Source organism: Haliaeetus albicilla, chromosome 14 (genome assembly GCF_947461875.1).
Source record: "Haliaeetus albicilla chromosome 14, bHalAlb1.1, whole genome shotgun sequence".
NCBI lineage: Eukaryota > Metazoa > Chordata > Aves > Accipitriformes > Accipitridae > Haliaeetus > Haliaeetus albicilla.
The window spans coordinates 1,027,297-1,049,421 of NC_091496.1; the positions used below are offsets into that span (position 1 = coordinate 1,027,297).

General features: G+C 63.0%; 1 protein-coding gene across 1 annotated transcript in view; it reads left to right on the forward strand.

Annotated features, from left to right (window-relative positions):
- The window catches only part of SND1 (staphylococcal nuclease and tudor domain containing 1), a 128,132-nt gene that overhangs the window by 41,139 nt on the left and 64,868 nt on the right, over positions 1–22,125 (forward strand). The window contains exons 11-12 of the mRNA XM_069801473.1: positions 6,601–6,690; positions 21,153–21,253. Coding sequence (XP_069657574.1) covers positions 6,601–6,690; positions 21,153–21,253 — 191 coding nt within the window. The remainder of the gene's footprint in view (positions 1–6,600; positions 6,691–21,152; positions 21,254–22,125) is intronic.

Sequence of the window (22,125 nt, forward strand, 5' to 3'; positions counted from 1 at the left end):
TGCGTGCCTTGCCATCTTTGCAGAGCGGAGCTTTGATGCGTTACGGAGGCTTTGATATGGAAAAGCCTGTCCCCAAACGCTCGCTCGCTTCTGCTCGCCAGCTGCAGGCTCCTCTCGGAGCCCTGCGCCGGGTGCGCTTGTTACACCAGCACGGAACACGCTGCCGTGTTTGCTGTCACCGCCTCGCCGGCCTCCGTGATGGATTTCCCACTCGGCACATCCCCTGGCGAGCCGAGCGCGCCGGGTTCAGCCGAGGATGCACCGGAGCGGGAGGGCTGGGGACCGCAGGCGTGACACCGCTAACGAACCGTCTCCCCTTCCCTCCTTCGTCTTCGCGCTCCCCGTGCCGGGGGGGGAGCGGGACCTGCCTCCAGGCAGCCCGGGTCCCCCCCCCGGCTGCCGCCCCGAGGATTCCTCTGCCTGCCGGAGGGAGCCCCGCTCGCTCCGGATCGCATCCTTGCCCTGGACCCTGGGGCAGCCTCTGATCGGGGCAGGTTCCCCCCACCCTGGGGTCCCTCGGGGGCTGCCGCGTCCCCGAGCAGCCCCGCAGCCGCCGGGCCCCGGGGACGCCAGGCACGCTGCCGGCGAAGCTCCCAGCCGCTTTCGGTGGCAGCTGGTAATCTCCACCTCTCCTCCTCGTTTTGAACGGCTTATTCTCGCGTGTCGCTTGGAGTTGATTTGCTATGCTAATTGCTTTACAAATAATAAGCTTCCCTAATTGCGCTGGTGGGGAAGAGGAGAGCTCTCCCCACCTGCGGTCCGCACGGCACCGCCGGGCTGCGGGTCCTGGCCTCTTGGTTCTTTTGGGGTCCTCCCGTGAGTGCTGGTGCTCGCAGCATCCCACGTTGGGATTCTTGTAAGAAACCCCAAAATCCTGCGCATGGGAAGCTGGGAGCTCCGGCTCGTCCCCGGGCGGGGGTCAGGCCATCTTCCCCTGCTCCACAAGCCGGCGAGCGCCCTGGGACCGGTGGGGTGTCTGAGATGCCGCCGGCACACCGGGCTGCGTTTCATCAGCCGGGGTCTTGGAGCGTTTTCAGCTGCTCCGAATGCGCCTGCATCCATCGTCATCCCCATCTTCTGCCCTTGGGAAGGGGGCCAGGGGCTGGGAGCGGGACCCCCGGGCAGCAGGGAACTGAGGGCAGTCGGTGTTTAACCCCACCAAGGCAGGATGCAATCCTTCGCGGCTGCTGCTTTCCTGAAAATAAGACTTTAATTGGCCTACTGTACAGTGTAATGATGTTAATTTGACAGGAGAGCCGTAATTCACCCAGCCTGTTAGGTATTTAAAGCCACATGGGGGTTGTTTAAGGAGGAGGGAGGTTGGGAGTGCTGCTGGCACCCAGTGCTCACCAGCACCGGGGGCAGCACCCTCTTTCGAGATGCTCCGTCTTTCATTTTAAACAAAAAGCTGGCTTCTTTCCCTGGGCTCCCGGGCACGTATCTGCCGGCAGCCTGCAAGGAAGCAGCATGTTCCCATCGATTTCTGGATTGAAATCCCTGTCTCCGCATCCCAGGAGGGAGGGAGGGGGAGCAGTTTACCCCTCCCCTCCTCCAGCAACTCTCCGAAGATGAAGCTCCAGGCATTGACTTTCTCACTAATAACAACTTCCTCACTGCACACCTTTAATTGAATGAGGCTAATATGCTGCTTTTTTTTTTTTCTCTTAAATTATTTTTTTAATGGCTGATGACATTCCCTGGCTGCCGGGGAAAGCCGGGTCTGGCGTTTTGGCATTTGCTGCTGGTAGACCTGTGCCATCCCTCTCGCCCATCCTGCTCCCGTGGCAGGATGCAGCCAAGGACATCGTTTCCCCGTGCACCGTGAAATGCTGCATCCAGGAGGGCAACAGGGAAGGTGGCTTACAGGGATGCAGCTGTGGTTTAAGCTCTTGGCTTCAAAAGTAGTTTAAAAAAAGCAATATCCTTCTATGTGTCTATAATTGCTGGATGTTTGACGGTCGTAGAATTTAGTTAACATCCTTGCTGTTATATTGATTTTTAATGTTTATTTGCAAAACCTCAAACGTGTGTCCAAGTTCTTGAACGGCTTCCCAGACCGATCTGCTAGGCCACTTCCCCTCTGATATAAAATATCATTTTTACAGGCCAGCAAAACGGTATTTAATGGTGGCTGACAGGGCAGTGGTTAAGGGCGATATGTATTGGACACTTAAATGTTTCTATTATCCGACTCCTGGCACAGCCCATTGCGTTTTACTTGTGCTGGGAATTGCAGAAGAGTTTGCATTTTTCATTAGCATCACGACGACGCGGCCTCGGTGAGGACTCAGCCCCCATCTCTCCGGCTCCTCTGCAGCCAGCGTGGCATGGCCGTGGGTCCTGGCGCGGCATGGCACGGGGAGGGCGGCCGCTCTGGCAGCGGGGACAGCACTGTCGCTGGGATGCCTGTGCCGGTGGTCCCCTCTTTGGGGTGGTCCCACATGGCTGCAGACCTGGGAGATGCTTCGAGGTCACTGGTTGGTTTTTTTAAGGCAAACGTTTGCTTTTTGTGTGATGCCGGGGAGAGCCACCGCCACTGCGCTCAGAGAAGAGGCTTTTAAGCACTTGAACGCTGCTTCCAGGGCAGGCATTTCCCCTCTTCTCATTAATGCAGCTGCAGGGTTTTACACACGAGCTGGGTAAATCCCTGGCTAAGTGGCGGCAGAGGAGCCCATCCAGAGCACCAGCCCCAAGCCAGTGCCGTGCCGGGACCCGTGGCTGCACCACGCCAGCACCGTGCCGGGACCCGCGGCTGCCCCACACCAGCCCTGTGCCGGCTGGGATGGCGGATGCATCCCATGGGAGCTTTAAAAGTAAAGCCGGGGCATCTTTGTGAGCAGCTCCCATCCCCTCCTTGTGCAAAGGCTGCCGAACCACTCTCAGGTCGCTTCTCCGCCGATGTCATTGCTGCCGGCACCTGAGCCCCTCCGGCACCGCACCGTGAGCCGGGTGATGCCGGGGCCACCCAGGGCTTTGCCACTTGCTCCCGCCACCCCCCTTCCTGCGCTCCAGTGCTGTGCGGGACGGGCTTAGGGACTTAACAGCCTGTGCCAGATACACACTTAAATAAGCAATAAATCTGGAGTTCGTTAGTGAGGATTAATTAGTGTTTGCGCAGGGCTTTGCCTGTGCAAAGCAGCAGACAGGAGCCTGGGCAGCGTTATTTAACTTGAAGCTTCACCGTGACCTTGTCGAGGTTGGGAGAGACTCGTCACCCAGATCCCATCGGATCCCACCACGGCTGCGCTGCGAAGGCGGGCGGAGGAAAGCCCCGTGTGCTCCCGGCTGCGGGGTCCGGGGGTGGCAGCCCCCCCGGGGACTCGGGGACAGGGGATGCTCCGAGAGCCCGGCAGGCAGAGCAGGCAGCTGAGTGCAGGCAGCAGGCTGCTGCGTGACGCTGAAGCGAGCGTCCTGGTGTTGCAGAGCTGCTCAGACGGGGCTGGGGAGCAGCAAGCCTGGGTCTGGCTGCGGGGGAAAGGCAGCGTTTGTGTGCAAGCGTTTATTTTGGGGGCTCTCCTGGTCTTTCAGGGGCTCTCCTGGCCCCGCAGGGAGCAGGGGCTGGAGTCAGGAAATTCTCCGTCTCGGCGCGATGATTTTTCAGCGAAGCGACGGCCGTGGCTGTATGGCACCGCTTTGCAGCACTGGACTGTGAAATGAGGAGTTAGTCATCCCTGCTCCTCCGGCTCTGCGTGGCCGGGGCCCTGCCGCAAGGGGACGGGTTCGGGTTCGTGCACACTGCTGCGGGGTCCTGGGGGGATGCCCCATGGGAGGATGCCCCCGGTCCATGGGGGGATGCCCCAGGAGGAGTGGGCAGCCCCCCCAGCAGCCCCGCTCAGACCCCGCTCCCAGCGCTGCAGGATTTATCACGCGGCTCAACTCCAGCCCTGGTGCGGGACCGGGAATTTTTCTGGCACCAGCTAAATAACAGAAACGCCTCCGTCCCCCTCACCGGGGAGGGGAGCAGCGTGAATAATGCATCGTCCTGCGGCTCACCGAGGCGTAGCCAGGGAGCCGGCCCAACCGTGGGGCTGAGACGGGGCTGGCAGCAGCACCGGTGTTTCCCACGGCAGCAGAACGCTCCCGAGTCCCCATGCCGGAGCTTCCCTCCGGCCACCCACCGGCCGTGCCGTCCCCATGTGCTCAGCCGGGGCTTTATTTTATATGGGGCGAGGAGAAAGCTCTCTCCCTGCTGGAAAACCGGCTTCAGGGCCGGCTAGCTGGCACCGCATCCCACGCTGCCTGCCGCAGCTCCATGCCGGCCTCGTCAAGCCCATCTCATTAGGCGCCAGGAAGTTTTTCTGTGCCACAGATGATATCGGGCTGATCCCCGGCGAGCGTCAAAGCTCCCTTCCAGAAGAAATCCCGTCTCTGCCTGTCCCGCACCCTGCCAGGCTCGGGACCTGCCCTCGCCCTGCCTGCAGAGAGGTTTTCAGCCATTGCACAGAGCAGGAGCCTCCTCCGGGGACGGGTTTGGTGCTGGGCATAGCACCCACTCGCTGCTGCGGGTGGGGATGCCCTCGTGGGATCCGGCCCGTTCCCATCGCCAGCGCTGGCAGGGGCTGTGGCGCCGGGCGAGCTGTGATGCGGGTGGAGGAGGGAATGGCTCCAAGGAGCAGCCTGGGAACAGCGTCGAGGACAATAAACTCTATCAAAGCCTCATTCATTGCGGAAGAACGCGGAGCACGAGTGCCAGCGTGTCTTTGTCCGCTCGCTCCCTCTCCCATCTGATTCCTCTCCTTCATTTCCTGCTGCTTTTGCCTTATCTCCCTCTTTTCAGTGTTTTCCTCCCCTCCCCAGCTCGGCGGGGGGCTGTGCCCCACGGCACCGCGCCGGCGAGCAGAGCGGTGTGCCCGTGCCAAGGGCCATCCTCCACCGGCGTGGGCTGGGGAGCTCCTAGGCTTGGGTTGGGTTGGGTTGGGTTGGGTTAGTTTCGCCTCCCTCCTTCCTCCCCTCGCATGCTGGCAGGGGCCGAAGGTGCCGTAACCGTAACGGTGCCGGCGCAGCCAACCGCAAAGATGCGTCCAAAGTCCAGCACGCCACCGGCAAGGGAGCGGGATCTGCCAGAGAAAGCTGCGTCGTTCCCTCCGGGGATGGTGCCGAGCAGCGGCAGCCCCTTGGCGCTGGTTTCAAAGCCAGGTCCCTTGTGCCATCACACCGCGCTGCATCCAGGGCTGGTGGGGGCCCCGTTTGTAGGGGACAAGCCCCTTGGGGGTGCTGGCTCCGAAGACACTGTCCCCGGCCCGGGGATTGCTCAGTCCCCAAAGCTTCGTCATGGGGAGGGCGACCAGGGACGCTGCTGCGCGCCTGCCCTGTGCAAGTCACCTGCTTCGGCCGCTCTCGGGGTCGGTGACTGGGCAGGAGGGACCCCTGCCCGCACCCCTGTCTGAAGCCCCCAGACAAAGCCAGGGGCTGGGGGACACTGTTCCTGCCGCTGGCACTCAGTCCCCCCCCGGGCTCTTTTTGGGCAGGGGCGTGAGCCCCTGCCCATGCCGTCGGGCGACGCGCTGCCGTGCCGTGCTGTGGAGCCCATTGGGATGCCGCGGGGTGCTGGTGGCTCTGGGGGCAGAGGGTGGCCCGGGGAGGGTGAGCAGCACCCTGTGTCCTAGATGGATTATTTTGTACATCTTATATGTTATCTTCTATAGCTCACCGGCCTCACTGCTGCCAATCCCGCTCCACCAGACCTGCCGCAAAGCTCATGTGGGTGCAGCCGTGCGGTGCGGCTCGAGCCCTTCCCTGGCCCCTTCCCGCCCCCACGTCCTTCCCAAATCCCCGCTGCCATTTCCGCTGGAAAACTCCCCTTTTTGCTCAGCCTTTGAAGGGATTTTACCATCATGAGAGGCCCCCAGCAGCTGATGGGCAGCGAGCGGCCAGATGCCCTCTGGTTCCCTTTCCTGGGCATCTCATCCCGCAAGTGCTGTTAATCACTGATAACGAGCTCGTCTAATGAGCAACTTTTGTGCAGGAGCCTGCGTGAGCAGGGGCCGTGTACCCGGTTTGCACAGCTCTCTTAATTACAGAGCTCTTTGAGCTTTATTTTCCCCTCCCGCGGGCAGTGGTGGGCGGTGGGTGCAGGGAGGGGGTGCTCTTTGCGGCTTTTCGGGGAGACCTTCGATGCTTCCCTCTGCCAGCGGAGATCCCCGGGCAGCGCTGAGCTGCCTGGCACGGGGTGAGCGGGGATGGGGGGGCTGGCGAGACGGGATGGGGTGCTCGGTGGGGGTGGTCATCTCGTTGGAGGGACCCTGGCCATCATCCCCCCCCCCGCCAAATTCCTCTCCATCCCTTCCCCCTATAAAGCTGCCACTTAAACTCAGAGGAGATGCTCAGCCTGGCACTGCGAGATGACTGCCGGCACGTCCTCGTGGGAGGATGCTCATGTCGGCCAGGGGCTCCCCTCAGGGTTTTGGCAGAGCTGGGACTGCGGCGATGCTGGGGGAGCCCACCCTGGGGTGCGGGAGCGGGAGGGCACCCACGGGAGTGGGGGTGCACCAGCTTTGGGGTGTCCGCTCTGGGGCGGGCTGCCTCCCCGCAGGGATGCTCATCACAGGGTGGTTTTGGGGGGCTCCCCTGACCTGTGCCCCCTCTCTGCCCCCACTGCAGGACAAGAACAGGAAGCTGAGGCCCCTCTACGACATTCCCTACATGTTCGAGGCCCGGGAGTTCCTGCGCAAGAAGCTCATCGGGAAGAAGGTACGGAGGGGACGGGGACGGTGGCGAAGGTCCTCGCGCATCCCCGGCACGGGTGGGTGCTAGCGAGGGGCCGGGAGCCGGCGCTGCCTGCGCCGGTGGTGCTGTGTGTGAGTCCTGACGGGTGACCCGGGAGCTCTCCACGGGGAATTGTGGGGAGCACCCAAAGCTGGAGAACCCTTTGAGCTGGCCCCTCCGAGGGGCTGCAGTCTCGCTTTCAGCTGCACCCATTTCCCAGGAATGCTGTGTACCTGCGTCGCTTTATATTTCCCTTTGTTTCCCCGGCATATTTTTCTAGGCTGGTTTAGAGCAATTCAGGGGAATGAAGAATATAATGTGCACTTAACTACTGAAGCACATGCTCAGGATGCAATTTTCAAATGCTCATAAAATGGTCAAATAAAATCAATTTCCTTCATAGCGAGGCTGCTCGCTGCTGCTCATTGAGGACTATTTCCATGCCTAATTGCATCTTTCCATTTCAGAGCCCTGTTTATATATTAAAAAAAAAAAAAAAAAAAAAAGGAAAAAAAATAGCAGCTTGCGAGACTTTTCTAATGGGAAGTCTGTCACTCGTTGTAGTCAAAAGCGGCTGCAAGGATGTTGCTGGCACTTGTGAAGTGAGCTCTGGTCTCTGAAATGGAAACCCATTTGTTTCTGGGAGGGTCCAGGCCTCGTGCCAGGCTGCACCTTGGCAGGGTCCCGGTCCGAGTGCTGCCAGCTACCCGGGGGTTACCGGCACCGGTTTTCCTTCAGCCGCCATTGCTCTGCAGTGCAGCGGAATGGGGTTTGCTCTCTCCCATCCTGCCATGCTCGGCTGTTGCTCAAAACCACCCTTTTTCTCCCCAAATCTGTTTGCATTCACCCTTGCACGCTCGCAGGTAGGAGCCGAGGGCAATGCCTGGCTGGAGCCCCCGGCTCCGGTCACCAGGTCCCCACCGCAGCTGGGGATGGGGCTGGCCCCGCCGGAGCCCTTGGTGCTTATGGTGCTGCCCGCGCCGGTCCTGGGTCCCCCGTGCCCACCCCGAGGTGCTGGGGGAGCCGTCCCCATGTGGGGCAGCCCCAGTCCCCAGCCGTCCCTGAGGCCGGTGACCGCTCTCCGCGTCCCCCATGCCCCTGCGACCGCCTCTGGGCGGCACAGGCTGCTGTGCCGGGGAGGAGGATGAAGGTTCTGCCTTCCTCCCGAGACGCCCAGCAGGGTGCCGTGGCGTGAGGCATCACGCTCAGTGCACCCAGAGGGGTGGGCGGCAGGATGCGGCCATCCGGAGGGACAGGCAGGAGCAGGCAGCGGCGCACCCTCGCTGCTCTGCTGCCGCTGGACCGCTGTCAGCAGCAGGAGGAGGGAAGCGGGACGGCAGCCAGCTGCCGCCATTCCCGTGCCCAAAGTGGCTGGTCGGGAGCCAGTGACCCCCAGAAATAGAAGCAAAAAGCCGTTTGGCTGCGAGTGCCGCTGGTCTCCATTTTTAAAGCTCCCCATAACCTTGCAGCGCGCTGCTGCGGCACGCGCCGGGCTCCTGCCTTCGCTGTCTTGGTAGCCTTGGGAGCCGGGCGCCCGCTTGCCTTTGATGTTGCCTCGTTTGCTTTATAAATATTTCCTTTGTCAGCTCCACGTTTTTCACTTCAGATTAATTTGATTGAGGAAAGCGATGAAAAAATCCTTTCCGTTAATGATCAAAACAGTCCCTCGAGGTTGGCGGCGCGTTCTGATTTGAAATGACAGCCTTGCACGGGGTGGCTCGCCCTTGCCTTCTCACGGCTCGCTGTCAGCATCAATCTTTGCGGCAAAATCCCTCTTTTCCCACCCCCTTTTTTAATATACTTTTAAAGCCCACCCCGGCAGGGAGCTAGCGACTTCTGAGAGCTGTCTGCTTGCGGGGAGATCAAACGGGGTGGGCTGGCACCGATGCGCGGTGCTGCCTGCGGTGTTGGCACGGCTCCAATACCGTGCACGTTTGCAGGGGTGCCCCGGGGAGCCCTGCCTGTTCTGGGGAGCCCTGCCTGCCCCGGGGAGCCCTGCCACCCTCCGAAGGGTGTCCCTCCCTGCAGAGTCCCAGGGTCGGCTGATGTCCTGGATCCTCTGGAGATCCAGATCTCCAGGATCCTTGGGCAGGTCCGGCAGTCAGAGCGGTGCCAAACCCTCCGGCCTCACTCTTGGCATCCCTGTCTGTGAGTCCCCGTGGGCTGCGGTGGCCCCTTGAGCTGCTGCCCCACCGCCGAGCACCTTCTGGCCCCCTTCTCATCCCCTCTCCTGTACGGGCGTGATGGGTGCCGAGCGGCTGTGGCCGTGCTGGCACATCCCCGAGGAGCGGTGGATGCAGGGATCCTCCCCATTGTGGGGGACTTGAGGTTTGGGGTCTGCCCTGAGCCTCCCCAGCGCCCACCCCAGCCTGTCCCCCAGGGCTGGGGCTCCCCTGCCCGGCTCAGAGCCACCTCCTGCCTTCCCGCTGCCCTTCGTTTGCCTGGGAAGAGCTGGCACGGCTTGACGGCGTGACAAGCCCTGGGAGGGATCGCTGCTGGCAGCTGCTCCAGCGGAGCGCGATCATCCCTTTCAAGATTGATGAATTGAATATTAGGAATAATTAGGCCAGGATGAGTTTTCGGTCTTGCTGCCGGTGCTTCATCAGCCGCCTCCTCAGCCACAAGCACCGCGTGTCTGTCCGGGCTTGGCCGGGCCGTGCCCGCTGCCTGCACCCTGGGGGCTGCCTGCCGGGGAATGGATTAGGTCTTGTCTCGTGGGTGCTGTCCCTGCACTGTGGGGACCTTCCCTGAGGGTGATGTCCCTGCATGGTGGGGACCCTCCTCGTGGGTGCTGTCCTTGCACAGCGGTGACCTTGCCTCGTGGGTGCACGGTGGCAGCTCTGGGGGGGGCTGGTGTGACACTAGAGGGAGCTGCACTTTAGGAATTATGGAGCTGGATGTAACCCCCCCCCCCACATCCCACCCCATCCCATCCCACCCCACCTCATCCCAAGGCAAGCAGCACCCACTCCAGGGAGCGGGAACTGCTCCTGGCAGCCCGGCCACCCCCTGCCAGGGTGACCGCTGACACCCCCCTCGCCGTCCCCTGCCCCACGCCGGGCAGCGTGGTCCCCTTGCCATCCCGGAGGACGTTTGCTTTAGTACATGGACATGGAGCGGGGTTGGAACAAGCCCCCCGGGGCCGTCGCCTGCCCGTGCCCAGTGCCACAGGAGAGCAGCCCCTGCCCAGACCCGGCTGCTCCGGTCCTGGCATGGAGGGATGCGTTTCGCCAGCAAGGACGAAAGTCCTCTGGCTGTAGCGAGCCGTTTGTCCTCAGCTGCCCTCCTGTCCTCGTCCTGCCACCTCCCGGTGCGTGTGCTCCGGCTGTGCCGCAGGCAGCGTGCCATCCGGTGCAGGCAGCAACACTGTGAAGGCAGCAGGGGCCGTGTTTGGGGTCAGGCGCCTCAAAATCCCATGAGATCCCATGATCCCTTCTCCTCTCTGGTTTGGAGGTCATTGCCATCCCTGCCGGCTCCAGGCAGATGAAATTAATTGGAAATTAATAAATCTTACTGCTGTCTATGGCTGCCCCAGTATATCACGCTCCTGGCTGCACGGCAGCTCCCGTGGGACATCCCTTTCGTTGCCGGAGCCGGCAGGGAAGCTCTCACCAGTGTGTGGTACCGTCCCCGTCCCCGGCTCTGGGTGGGCAGCAGGGACCTGGAGCAGTGGGATGGGCTTTGCCACGGCTGCTTTTGTGGGTGTCTGTGGGCATTTGAGGGGAGCAGGGGCTCGGGGACCTGGAGGTGGCTTGGCCGGGGGGGTGGCTACGGTGCCGGATGGTGAGTGCAGCCGTGGCCAGGAGAAGGGCTGCGGTGGGCGGGCAGGCGGGCAGGCAGCAGCCCGTGTCTCCTGCCCTGTGGTGGTGCCCCGCTCTCGCCGATGCCCGTGTGTGCTGGCCCTGGGCAGCAGCCTTGAGGGGGTGTGAGTTTGCCAGGACAAGCGAGCAGCCAGCTTTTCTGGAGCTGCCAGGCACCCTGCTGCCTGTCCCACCACCCGTCCCTCTGTCCCACCGTCCCTAAGGGCTTTCCAGCTCCGGCTTTTTCCAGCACGAGCCCCAGTTCATGACTGGGAGACCCTGAAACCCAGCCCGGGGGCAGGGGTGGCTGTGTTCGCCCCAGGCTGCCGGCACCAGGCTGCCGGACGCTGCCAGCCCGGCACAGCGGATGGGGGCCTTTGCTCCCACCTCCTGTTTTCCACCCTCTTTTCCGTCTCCTTCCCCGGCCGCTCGTCCCCTGCTCCCAACCCTCCAGCCCTGCGGCAGGAACGCCGTGTCCCCCCGCTCCGCCGATGCGCCGTCTCCCCGTGCTGCGGCGCAGAGCTGCCCGCGCTGCCCGCCGGCTGCCTGTCCTGCCGAAACGCAGGGGCAGCGGCGATAGGTTCCCCCGGGCCCCTGCAGTAAAAATAAACGGCTGCGATTGCTTCCAGAAATAATTCCCTCTGTCCCCCCTCCCTCCAGAGAAAGCACCGAAGGGAGAAGAGGAAGAAACGTCCCCACGGCCGCGGCTGTTGCCTGCAGCCACCCCTTCGCTTTCGGCTCGTGCAGCACTTAGCACGTTAGGAGAGGAGCTGGGCTATGGGGAACTGCATCCCAGTTCCCAGGCCCCTGGAGATAGATGGAGTATAATATATTTCTTCTCTTGCCCTTTAATCAAAGCAGCATGAAGTTTCTAAAGCTGGGATTTTTACAGCGTGTTGCTTTTCCCTTTAACAGACAGGATTTGTTTTTCTTGACTTCTGTTAGCTCTCGCTCTGCTGATGCCGGCTCCCTGCACCACCGCAGCATGCGCCCGGTGCAAGAGCCGCCGCGGTTTCTGCAAGGCCAGCCACGGGAGTGACCCAGCATGGTGGAATTTGCCCAGTGGCACAGGATGAACCGGCTGCCACGGCAGCGGCAGCGCCCGCCGGCGTTCCGGCTGCCGTGTCCCGGTATGGATTTGTCTCCCGCGGTGGAATAAATCTCTGGTGCGCGTCGGGGCGGGGACGGCTCCCTCCGCACAGACGCTGCCCATTGATTTCAGTGCTGGGCATGCACCGCCGTTAAGCAGCCTTTTTTAATTATGCCATCGTGCAGGCAATTGAATCGAGTCTAAATGGGCGCTCTTGGCCCTTTCCTCTAATTAGCTGGGGGGGGATTAATCATTCGGATGGAGGGAGACGGCACGAGAGAACTCAGGGGAAAAGATCCCCTGTGCACGGAAGCGATTCAGTCCCTTCCTTTAAGGGCTGCCCCGCGGCCGGCGGGGAGGGCAGCGGCGGGGGGGTGGCTCTCCCCATGGTGCCGGAGCAGCCAGGGCTGCCCGACGGGCTGCTGCCGTACGGATGTGGGGCTCTGCCGTGTGCCGGGATCCCCGGTGCGGCTGCACCCATCCCCTCCATGTGCCGGTGTTTGGTGCCTCCAGCCTCGGTGCCAGGGGGCCGTCAGTTTGGTGGGGATGCGGGAAGGTCCCTGCAGATGCCGAGAGGCAGTGGCACTGGGGAGAACCCCGTTACCAGCCCTGCAGCTGGCCCCGGGTGGGAGGGCAGCTTCAGTGGGCAAAGGCAGGCAGCAGCCCCCCCCCGGCTGCTGGGCTGGAGGTGGGGGTACCCGTTTCTCACCCCCCTGCACCCCATCAACCACGCGACTGTGATCAGGGGCTCGTGTGGGGCCAGGGCAAACCCCCAAAGCCACTCAACGTGCTCCCGGTACTTTAATTTTGTGCCTCTGGCCCTGGGGGGTAATTTCAGCTGTTCGGCCAGCCCCGGTGAGACGTGCGTACCCGGCAGCGCCGCCTCATCCCCGTGCCCCATCCCCGAAGCCCGGCACCGCGGGGGCGAGCATCCTGCTTCTGCCGCAGCAAAGGGGCTCTGTGGTCCAGGCTGGCGCAGAGGGACATGACGGTCCCAGGGCACGAGGACTGGCGGTGCGCGGTGTCCCCGGTGCGTGCCGTAGCCAGTCCCTGGATTGGCAGGAGGTGCAATCGTGCCGTGCGCGGTCATCCCCGGATCAATGGGGTGGTCGATAATCGGAGGTGGGCTCCTCCATGGTGGGCTGCGCGTGGTTGATGCTGAGGGACGGGAGGAGGAGTGTGTCTGAACCGCGGCCGTGCCTCGTCTTCCCCCCTCCCGGGCAGAGGGGTGCGCGGGTGGCCTGCCCTTGCCCTCCATCCCGACGCCTGCACTGATTTATCTGCAAAGCTTCAGCTTATTTTTAATGCCTGGGGATTTGTTAGCGATGCAGCTCAGGGATGGAGGCTCATCAAAGGGAAGGCTGACAGCGAACTGATAAAACCTCTCATCCGCAAGAGCCTGCGAGCACAAACCCGAGCCCCCAGCATACCTGGAAAGCAGCAGCTGGGGGTTTCCCTGCAGTTTTCCAGTGCATCCGCCTGTGTCTGGTCAGATAGCATAGCTCAGAGGCACTGGGATGCTTCCCGGGATGCTCCTTTTGGGCTTACCCAAAGCAGCATTCCCGGTGCCAGCACCACCGGCGGAATGGAGATCAGACCTAGGAAAAACAGGGGATGGGGTTTGACTGGGGAAAACATTTTCCCCTGGAAAGTCATCCCTCTCCCCAGAGGAGGGAAGGCTTTTGCAGACTTTTGCAGATTTTTGCAGACTTTTGCAGATTTTTGCACTGATGGGCAATTTTTGCTGCGTGTTACTGGCAGCCTGCAAACTCGGGGAGTGCTGGCAGCATGGCACAGCATGGCAGCGGCCGCTCACCTAATGTGGTGACAGTCGGGGCGCAAGCCGGGGGTTTTTTGGAAGGTCCCACCTTCTGCAGAGCGGCGTGGCCGAGAGGGATGGGGACAGTGCACGGTGAGGGGGGGCTGCTGCTTCCCAGCCACTGCCAGCACTGGGAGGGGGGAGATGATGGTGCCGCTGCCCGCACCGCAAACAACTGCACCGAGCCCTCGAGAAGCTGCGACCGCGTGCGCCCGGTCTTGCTGGCCGCATGCTGGAGCCGGGATCCTGTGCCAAGGAGCGCGCCGGTGCCGGGGAGGCTTTGCAGGGTGCCGGCTCCCGAGCTTCACGGGAACATGCTGCGTCATCGCCGCTGCTTTCCGGCGTGTGAAATTGGGGAGGATTTTGCTGTTGAAAGCCTTCTGGAGAGCTGGCTGCTCCCCAGTGCCGAACTTGGGAGAGATCTTTTCCCGACTGTGTTCTGCCTGGAATAAACAGTGCGTGCAGATGCAGATGAGCAGGAGGGGAGAAGCCTGCCGGCACGCTCAGCTCCGGGCGCTGCAGTGGGCTGAAATGGCTCCCTGACAGCAGGAGAGGGTGAAGAGAGCAAATGTGGTTGTTCCTGGTGTAATGACCAGAAATTTGGGGCCATTCCCTCTCCGTACATCTATTTTCCTCTTTCCGACGCTTCCTCAGATGGCTCTGCTGGGCACGCCAGTGCCAGGCTGCAGCCCGGAGTTATTCCCAGCTCCGGCAGAGCCTGTCCCAGCAAGGTCAGTCCTAACCCCGGGCTGCTTGCTGGGCTTGGCTTGGCTGGGCTGGGCTCGGTAGCCCCGCTGCTGCCGGAGCCGGCGGGGAGAAGGGAGCGCAGAGCCCCGTGGGCGCTGCAGGCTCTGCTTTTGGCAACAGTCGAGGCTCCGCAGGCTCCGCCGGGGCTGCTTTGCGGCGTGGTGGCTTGGAGCATCCTCCTGTACCGCATCCTGGGCTCTTTACCTGCCTTTCTAGGAGGAATTGTGATGGGAGGATCCGGGGAGGAGAGGTGGAGGGGGTTAGCGAAGGGCTTGGTGAAGCCAAAGGCAAACCGAGCTGGCTCCTGCTCGCCGTTCCCAGCAAAGCACCCTTCCTGCAGCGGGATGGGTGGTGAGGCTGGGCTGAGCCGGCACACACAACCCTTGGGAAGAAAACTGCCTGTCTGGAGGGAAAATGTGGTGCTGGATCTTTCCCCTGGGGGTCCCGGTGCCCCCGCAATGCTTCCTGCATCCCCTCACCCCGCCAGGATTCGCAGCTCCGCTGGGCACGGCAACAGCTCTTGCTAATAGAGGCCACAAAGTGGCATTTATTGAGTGTCCTGCCAAGTCACGGAGGAAGCGTTGGTCCCGCTGGGCTCTGTTAGGGATGGGGATGAGCCTTGGGCCAGCCGGCCGCAACCGCCTGCTCCAGTATCGTTCAGGACTCACCGAGCAGTGTCGGCAAGGAAGGGCTCGGGCTCGAGTGAGCGATCGGCCCCAGCTCGTGCCTGGCAGAGTGGAAGAGCTGGAGGAGGGTTGCAGAGCATCCAGGCGTGTAGGACCTGCTGTCCAGCCCCATCCTCCCTCGCTGCTTTATTTTATCTCGTACTTCACTTGCAGCTGATGCTGTCACCGCTCTGCTGCCGGACCCTGTGTGCCGGAGCATGGCACATCTAGAGTCTGCCGGTGCCTCCCCGCAGCGTCCTGCACCGCGGCCGCAGAGCTTTCCCCTAACGGCATCTTCCCCGGGGCAGCACCCCGAGGCTGGTCCCAGTGCTGGGATGGGGTGAACAGGGTGCGGGCACCCCGGGTGCGTGCCCTCCCCTGGAGCTTTGCTTGGGGCTTGGGACCCCACGACGGGGTGCGGGTGCGGGACTGCGTGGGCAGCACCCGCGTTTCGGTGCCTGCGGGTTGGAGAGGGCAGGGGTGGGCTCTGTGCTGTGGTGGTGACGTCCCTCCCTACTCCCCTCGCTCCAGCCTGGCCCGGGGGGCTCGGAGGGGACCATCCCCTACCGTGGGGACACGGGGCGCAGCAGGGAGGAGGGGTCCCGGCTGCGCCGGGTGGGCGCAGAGTGGGTGCATATGGCAGGGGTGGGTGGCAGACCAGACTTGCTCTGCTATAATTACTGTCTGAAACGCCTGCGGATCTCCCAGCCCTTCTTCGTCACAAACTCACAGGGACTATTTTTACCCCCCTCTGCGAGCTCGTGCCGCGTGTCAGGGCCATGAAGGGGAGCTGGCCGCCCCCCCTCCTGTCTCCTAGGCTGGGAGGATGCTCCCAAAGACCTGCCTGCGAGCACCAGCCTGGCCAGCAAGCCGGGGACCACATGCTGGGGACCACATTGTTGGGACCATGACGCTGGGGACAATGTACCAGGGGCCACATCCTGGGGACCACGTACCAGTGATGACATGCTGGGGACCACATCGTTGGGTCCATGATGCTGGGGACAATGTGCCCGGGGCCACATCCTGGGGACCACGTACCAGCAATGACATGCTGGGGACTGTGTACCAGTCACCATGTGCTGGGGACGCGGTGCTTGGCACCCCGGGCACCGTTCCTCCTCCTCCTCTTCCAGCCGTGGGCGTGAGCACGGGTTTTTGGCAGCGATGGCCCTGCGTTTCCCAGGGGCCGTGTCCTCCCTGCGCATCCTCGCGCAAGAGCCGGTGGCGAGGCACAGGGCACGGGGGGACAGGGACGGGGACACGGCTCGCCGGCCCTGGCTCAGCCACCCTTTCCCCTCGCCCCGCACCAGGGTGCCGGACACCTCGGTGATGGGCGAGCGCGGCCAGGGGCTGGCAGGTCCGGCACAGCCCTGGCTGGCGGCGGGGGAGCCGGGGCGGGTGACATTGAACGCGTTGGCTGCACAAAGGCATGTGAATCTCTGTAGTGCCGTTCTTCTCCGGGCTGGATCTCCTCCAGGGAGGAGAGCTGGCGGAGTGATTTAATTCACACTGACTGCAGCTGACCTTGGAAATCCGCCGATAGACGGCCGCCATTGACGCTGGCTGGTTTTGGGAGGGAGCGAGAGCCCGCCGCGGGTCCCATGGGTGCAGGAGCGATGGCGGGGGGGTCAGGCGGGGACCCTGCGTGATCGGCCAAGCGCTGCGCATCCCACCCTGGTGCCGGCCACCCCCTGCCCTCCGGGCCCCTCAGGGGTGCTGGCAGCCACGGGGAGCTCGGCACGTCGCTCTCTGCGCCTGGGAAGCGCTTTGCTTTTTATACCCCCGTGAAATATTGACTGAGCTGCGGGTCTGTGGGGTGGCAGCGATGGCATCGTGCGTGCGTGCCTGGTGTCGGACAGTCCCGGCTCTGTGGTCGGATGCCCCGGGGTGCTTTCCCTGTGGCTTTGGGTCCCTGCAGGATGGCACGTGGATGAAGCCAGGCTCAGCATGGGCGCAGCGTGGCTCTGGGGGGTGGCTGTGGGAGCCCGGAGCGCAGCCCCAGAGCTGGGTGCTGCTGCTCAGCAGTGTCCCCTGGTGCTTCTGGGTCGGGGGTCCGGGTCTGTCATGGCTAAAAGCAGTAGGGGGGGCTCGGCTGGGATGAGCAGCTCCCCAAGCTTGGGTGTATGGCAGTGGAAGGTGCCCAAGTTGGTGCTGGGGCTCCGGGAGGTGTCTGAGCCGGGGCTGGGCATGCAGGATGTGCCCAAACCAGGGCTGCGGATACTCTCGGGAGTTGATTTTCCACTGGTGAAAACATGCCCAAGGTGAGCGTTCTCCCTCTGAGAGCAAGCACAGGGGAACAGGAGCACCTTTGCATGCACTAAGCCGCCTTCCCAGGTCAGCGGTGCCGTTAGCTCCATCAACGTGCTGCAAAATACACCCGGGACCTGAGCCGGGGGCAGAAACCTGCCCACGGCCGCTGCCAGCGAGCTGGGATCACGCCGTGCTCCCTGCGCGTCCCTTCTCTGCCCAGGGCCAGCGCGCGAAGCTGCTGCCGGCGGGCGCTGGGGACGGCGCAGAGGTTGGCACGGTGGGAATGTTCCTTTTCTTGCTGGGACACGAGGAGCCGGGAAGCAGGAAGCAAAACGTGCCCTTTGGGTGTGCTTTCCTGCCTGTTTGCTGCCTCTAATTGCTCTGAGCTGGCAGCCGTGGAGGGGACGCTTAGGGGGCAGCTCTACCCCAGGGGCTGCGGGGCATTAGCGGGAGAGGGACCGAGATGCTAATGATGGGAAGGTTTTAATTCCTGGTTTGCAGCCAGCTCCGCTCCCGCTGCTGTCACACTGCTGACGGCAGGTCCCGGAGCCCCGGCTGGGTCCTTCGATACCGTACCAGCGTCCCCGCGCCCGGGGGCTCCGTCATAGTGCCATGGGTGCTTTCACAGCGCCTTTCATCCCGGGAGCACCCCGGGAGGTGGGTAAATACGGCGGCCGGAGCTCAGCGCCCTGCGGAGACAGGAGTGTCAAGAGGCAGAGCCCGAGTCTTGGCACGACCGGGCACCCGTGTCTCCGCTGGCAGGTCCGCGGAGGTGCCAAAAATGGGGTGCCAGCTCTGCGAGAGCCTGCTCCATGCTGCAGCCCCTGGGTTACCGGGGCACGTGGCCAGTGCTGTGCCGTGCTGTGCCACACTGTGGGTCTCGGTGTGGGGGGGTCTGTGGGGCCGGCTCCTGCCAGCCCTCCCCTGGGGGCACCAGCCCCGAGGGGCACCTCCAGTTTGCTGGCGCTACTGGGGCTGAGCTGCTGGGGAAGGTGGGGACGGGGCTGTAGCATCCCAGTCACCCACAGTCCCGCTCAGCCCGAGGTGGTGGCGGCGGGGACAGTTTTGAGTCTTTTCATGCTGAATCCATAGGATTCTCCAAGCCTGCTTGTTCCAGCCCCAGGGGAGGGAGTTTTTGCTTTTGCGACTTGTCAGATGCAGCGGTGCTGGCATCACGCAGTGGGGGACGTGCCAGCTTTGTCACTGCAACAAGCCTCAGCTGTGTCTGTCCGAGGGATGCAGCGCTTTGCAACACAACACGTTGCACCGCAAGGTACTGCAATGCAACGCAACACGATGCAACGCAATGCGATGCAACGCTGTGCAACACTTTGCAATGCAACGCAGTGCAACACTTTGCAATGCAGTGTGACACAGTGCAACACTTGGTAACGCAACGCAGTGCAACGCAACACTTTGCAATGCCATACAATGCAAAGCAACATTTTGCAGTGCAATGCCACGCAACACTTTGCGACGCAACACTTTGCGATGCAACACGATGCAACAGAGCGCAATGCAACAGAGAGCGATGCAACAGAACGCAATGCTTCTCCGCTGCAGGCGGAGGTGTGACACCCAGCCCGACCCCTCCTCGCTCTTCCCCTGCCTGTGATGATGCAGGATCCGAGCCCGAGCTGTGGGGTCGTGCGTCCCGTGTACCCCCCGCCCCCGCTGCGGGTGCAGCGTGCGAGCTCCTCGCCAGCCGACACCGGCCTCCCGCCGGCCTTTCTCCAGACCCTTTGCCTAATTCCAAGCAAGGTGTTGGTTCCAAGCCGTGCCTCGCTGTTGAGCCAGATGACATTTAAAAAGCCCTGTAGTAGCTTGAATTTCCTAACCTGCCTCTCGGAGTAATCGTTGTCTTTTTTTCCCCTACAGTTGTTATGACAATAGTTTCGCTGGGAGGAATTGCTTTAACCGCTCCCCTTAATTGGCTCTTTCCTGCCAGAGCCCCCTCTTTTGCTGCTGCAAACCTTGATTAGCTCGCCTGTACGAGGGAGTGAGCTGACAGCGGGGGTTTGTCAGGCAATTGTACCTTTTTTGCATTTTTATGCTCATTTCAAAAGCGAGGTTTGGGAAGAGCCGACAGTTTGAAGAGGTTTACGGATGCTCCCTCGCACCGCCGAGCTGGACGACTGTCTGTCTCCCTTTGACTCAAGCTGCCGACGCTGAGAACTGGCAGCGCGGGGCGGGCACGGTGCCGTGCGATGGCACACCTGGAAAAAGTCTGTGGTGTCTAAATACAGCCCCACGGCTGGACCGGGGCGGCGGGAGGCAGCACCAGGACTTCCCCGGGGAGCCCAGTGTCACCCCCGTGTCCCCCCAGGTCCCCCAGCCCAGGGCAACCTCCGCCTCCTCCGGCTGAAGTGCCGGTAAACTGGTGAGGAAGGTCCTTTTTTGGGCCAGCAAGGCGGTGGGATTGGGTTGGATTTGCGTAGAAATGGCGCGTGCAGATGTGGGATTGCGTTAAGTGTTCGAGCACTCGGGCTTTGGCTCCGGTTTCTTTTTCCCTGCTCTTTATCGCACGGCCGTGGCCAGGAGTTGCAGCTCCGTGTTGCTGTGCAGGCGAGCACCGGTGCTGCCGGTGCTTCCGACGCTTCCAGCCCCGGTGCTCCCTGCCCCGCACGCCGCTGCCGCACGTCTCCCGACCTGGGGGCGAAGCTGCGGGAGCAGCCGACGGTTCGACTGCTGTTGCAGGATGCAGACCGGAGCTGGGGTCCCCAAATCCTGGGAGCAGGGAGGAGGGTGGGCAGCGCCGCCGAGAAGGGAGCGATGCCAAGGACCGGGATGTGCAGGTGGGGCAGCGCTGCCTTTCCAACCCCCCTGGGGAACCGCTGCTCTTTGGTGGGGACACTGATGGCTTTTCCAGCCTTCCTGCCCCACGCCTGCTGGGAGAAAGCCCTCGCTGCTGCCGTGGGTTGGCACGAGCCTCCCGTGACCTTCGGTGGCACAGTCACCGAGCCCTCCTCACGGGGACAAGAGAGATGCGGGGTGATGGTGGGGGGGGTGGATACGGCACCATGGCTCCCTGGTCCGGTCCGGGGGTCCAGCTGGACCACGAAGGCCTGGTACAGGATGGAAATGCTGATTGCTTGTAATGGGCGCTGGGGTGTGATGCCCGGGAGGTTCGGAGCAGGGGGTGATGGCTAAGAGCTGCTGGGAGGGTGACGCCCGGGGGGCTGCAGGGCCGGGAACCTGAGGCACGATCTCACCCATGAGCATCTCCGCACCCGCCAGGTTGTCCCGAGCCCTGGTGCAGCGGGAGATGCAGTTACCCAGCAGAAGTTGCCCCCTGCCCCCAAGGTGGACCCCCACTCGCTGATGTGCACGAATGCCGCGGCTGCCCCTGTCTGTGGGAGGACAGGAGCGACGGCGGTGCTTGTCCCCGGCATGGCCGAGCGCCGGCACGGCGATGTGGGTGGTGGTGGCGTGGGGACGGCACGCATGGGGACAGCGCGGCTCCGCGCTGGGTGCACGGCCGGGTTTCCAGGGTGCCCGAGGCTGCTCCCTGCCTTGCCAAAGCATTTTGCAAACCGGCCTCTGCGTCCCCCTCGGCGCGGCACCAGCGACGCTGATGCCACCTGACAGCTACGGCTTAGCGGGGAGCTGTGCTCTCATCTACCTGCAGGTACAGCTGAGCTCTCCTACCGGAGGCCAAAATGCAATTACCCGTAAACCAGGAGGTATCGGGGCTGACCGCACCGCTCGGGCTCCCTGCCGCAGCTCTCCGGCACGCGGGGAGCTCGCAGGGACGCCTGGCAGGAGCCGGGGTACACCCGGCAGCGCGAGTGCCCGTGCCAGGAACCCGGGGTGGCAGCTTGTCCTCCCTGGGGGGGCTCCTGGTTTAACGTGCCCGGCCCTGGCTCGCACGCTGGTGTGTCAGATGTTGCTTGGCTGGCAGCACCCTTGGTGCCAGCAGCCGGCTGGCAAATGGCTCCTTTACCTGGGCAGGGGGAGGTGTAGGGGCTGGCCGGCCGACGGCAGGGATTTGGGGCAGGGGGAGGATGGGGGCGGGGTATGGGAAGCCCCCGGGCTGGATGGCTCTGACCCCGGTGCCCGTCTGTCTTGTTTAGGTGAACGTGACGGTGGACTACATCCGACCAGCCAGCAGTGCCACCGAGACCGTGCCCGCTTTCTCCGAGCGCACATGTGCCACCGTCTCCATCGGAGGAATGTAAGTGTGGCCCTGGGGAACCGGGCACAGCGCTCCTGCCTGGCGCTCACCGGGGCTTCGCCGGGCTCTGCCACGCGCCGTGGGGACGCCGGGGACGGAGGGTGGCTCATCCTTGCTGTGGGGCTGCGTGGTGCCGGCGGCTGGACGGCAGGAGCTGCTGTCCTGCTCTGCCCGGGGCCCCGCAGAGCTGCACCCCCTGCGCTTGCCGACCACCAGCTCTGGCAATTTGGGGGTGCCAGGCTGGAGGACCCCCCTCCACGAGCCAGCCGCCTCAGGGAGCAGCGTGGCCGGTGGGTTGCTTTGGAGGAACCATCTCTCTCTGCTGTATGTCCCCGGGATGTCTGTCCTTTGCCAAGGGACATCGCCTCCCCGTGACGCGGTGCGGTGGTGGGGGGCTCTGCCGGAGCAGCCCCCCCTCACCAGCCCTGCCCCCTGTTTCCGTGCCTGGGGCAGGTTCGATGGCTTTCCTCTCCCAGGACACAGGGGTGCCAGGCTCCTTCGGCACGGCCCTACGGAGACTCGGTCGTGCTGGCAAGGCGTGCATCCGGATGGCAGCAGCTCTGGGAACTGCGTAGGGATGATTTATCATAGGCCGTTTGGTTTCTTTCTTTTTTTTTTTTTCCCCCGTAGCAGCTATTCTGGAAAGCAACCAAAGTGCTGCAGCGCTGCGCTTTTCTTCCCCTTAATCCAAGGTCTGGGAAAGCTGCGGAGCATCGCGCTGCCCAAACACAGCCCCGTGCTGCCCGGGAAGCTGGAAAGCTCCCTGTCACCCCGCTCCGGTCTAATTAAGGCACTCGTGGAGTGACCTTCGGTGATGCTTGTGGGTTTAATATCCCAAGGGAGATCCAGCCCTGCCTGTGCCGGGGCTGGGG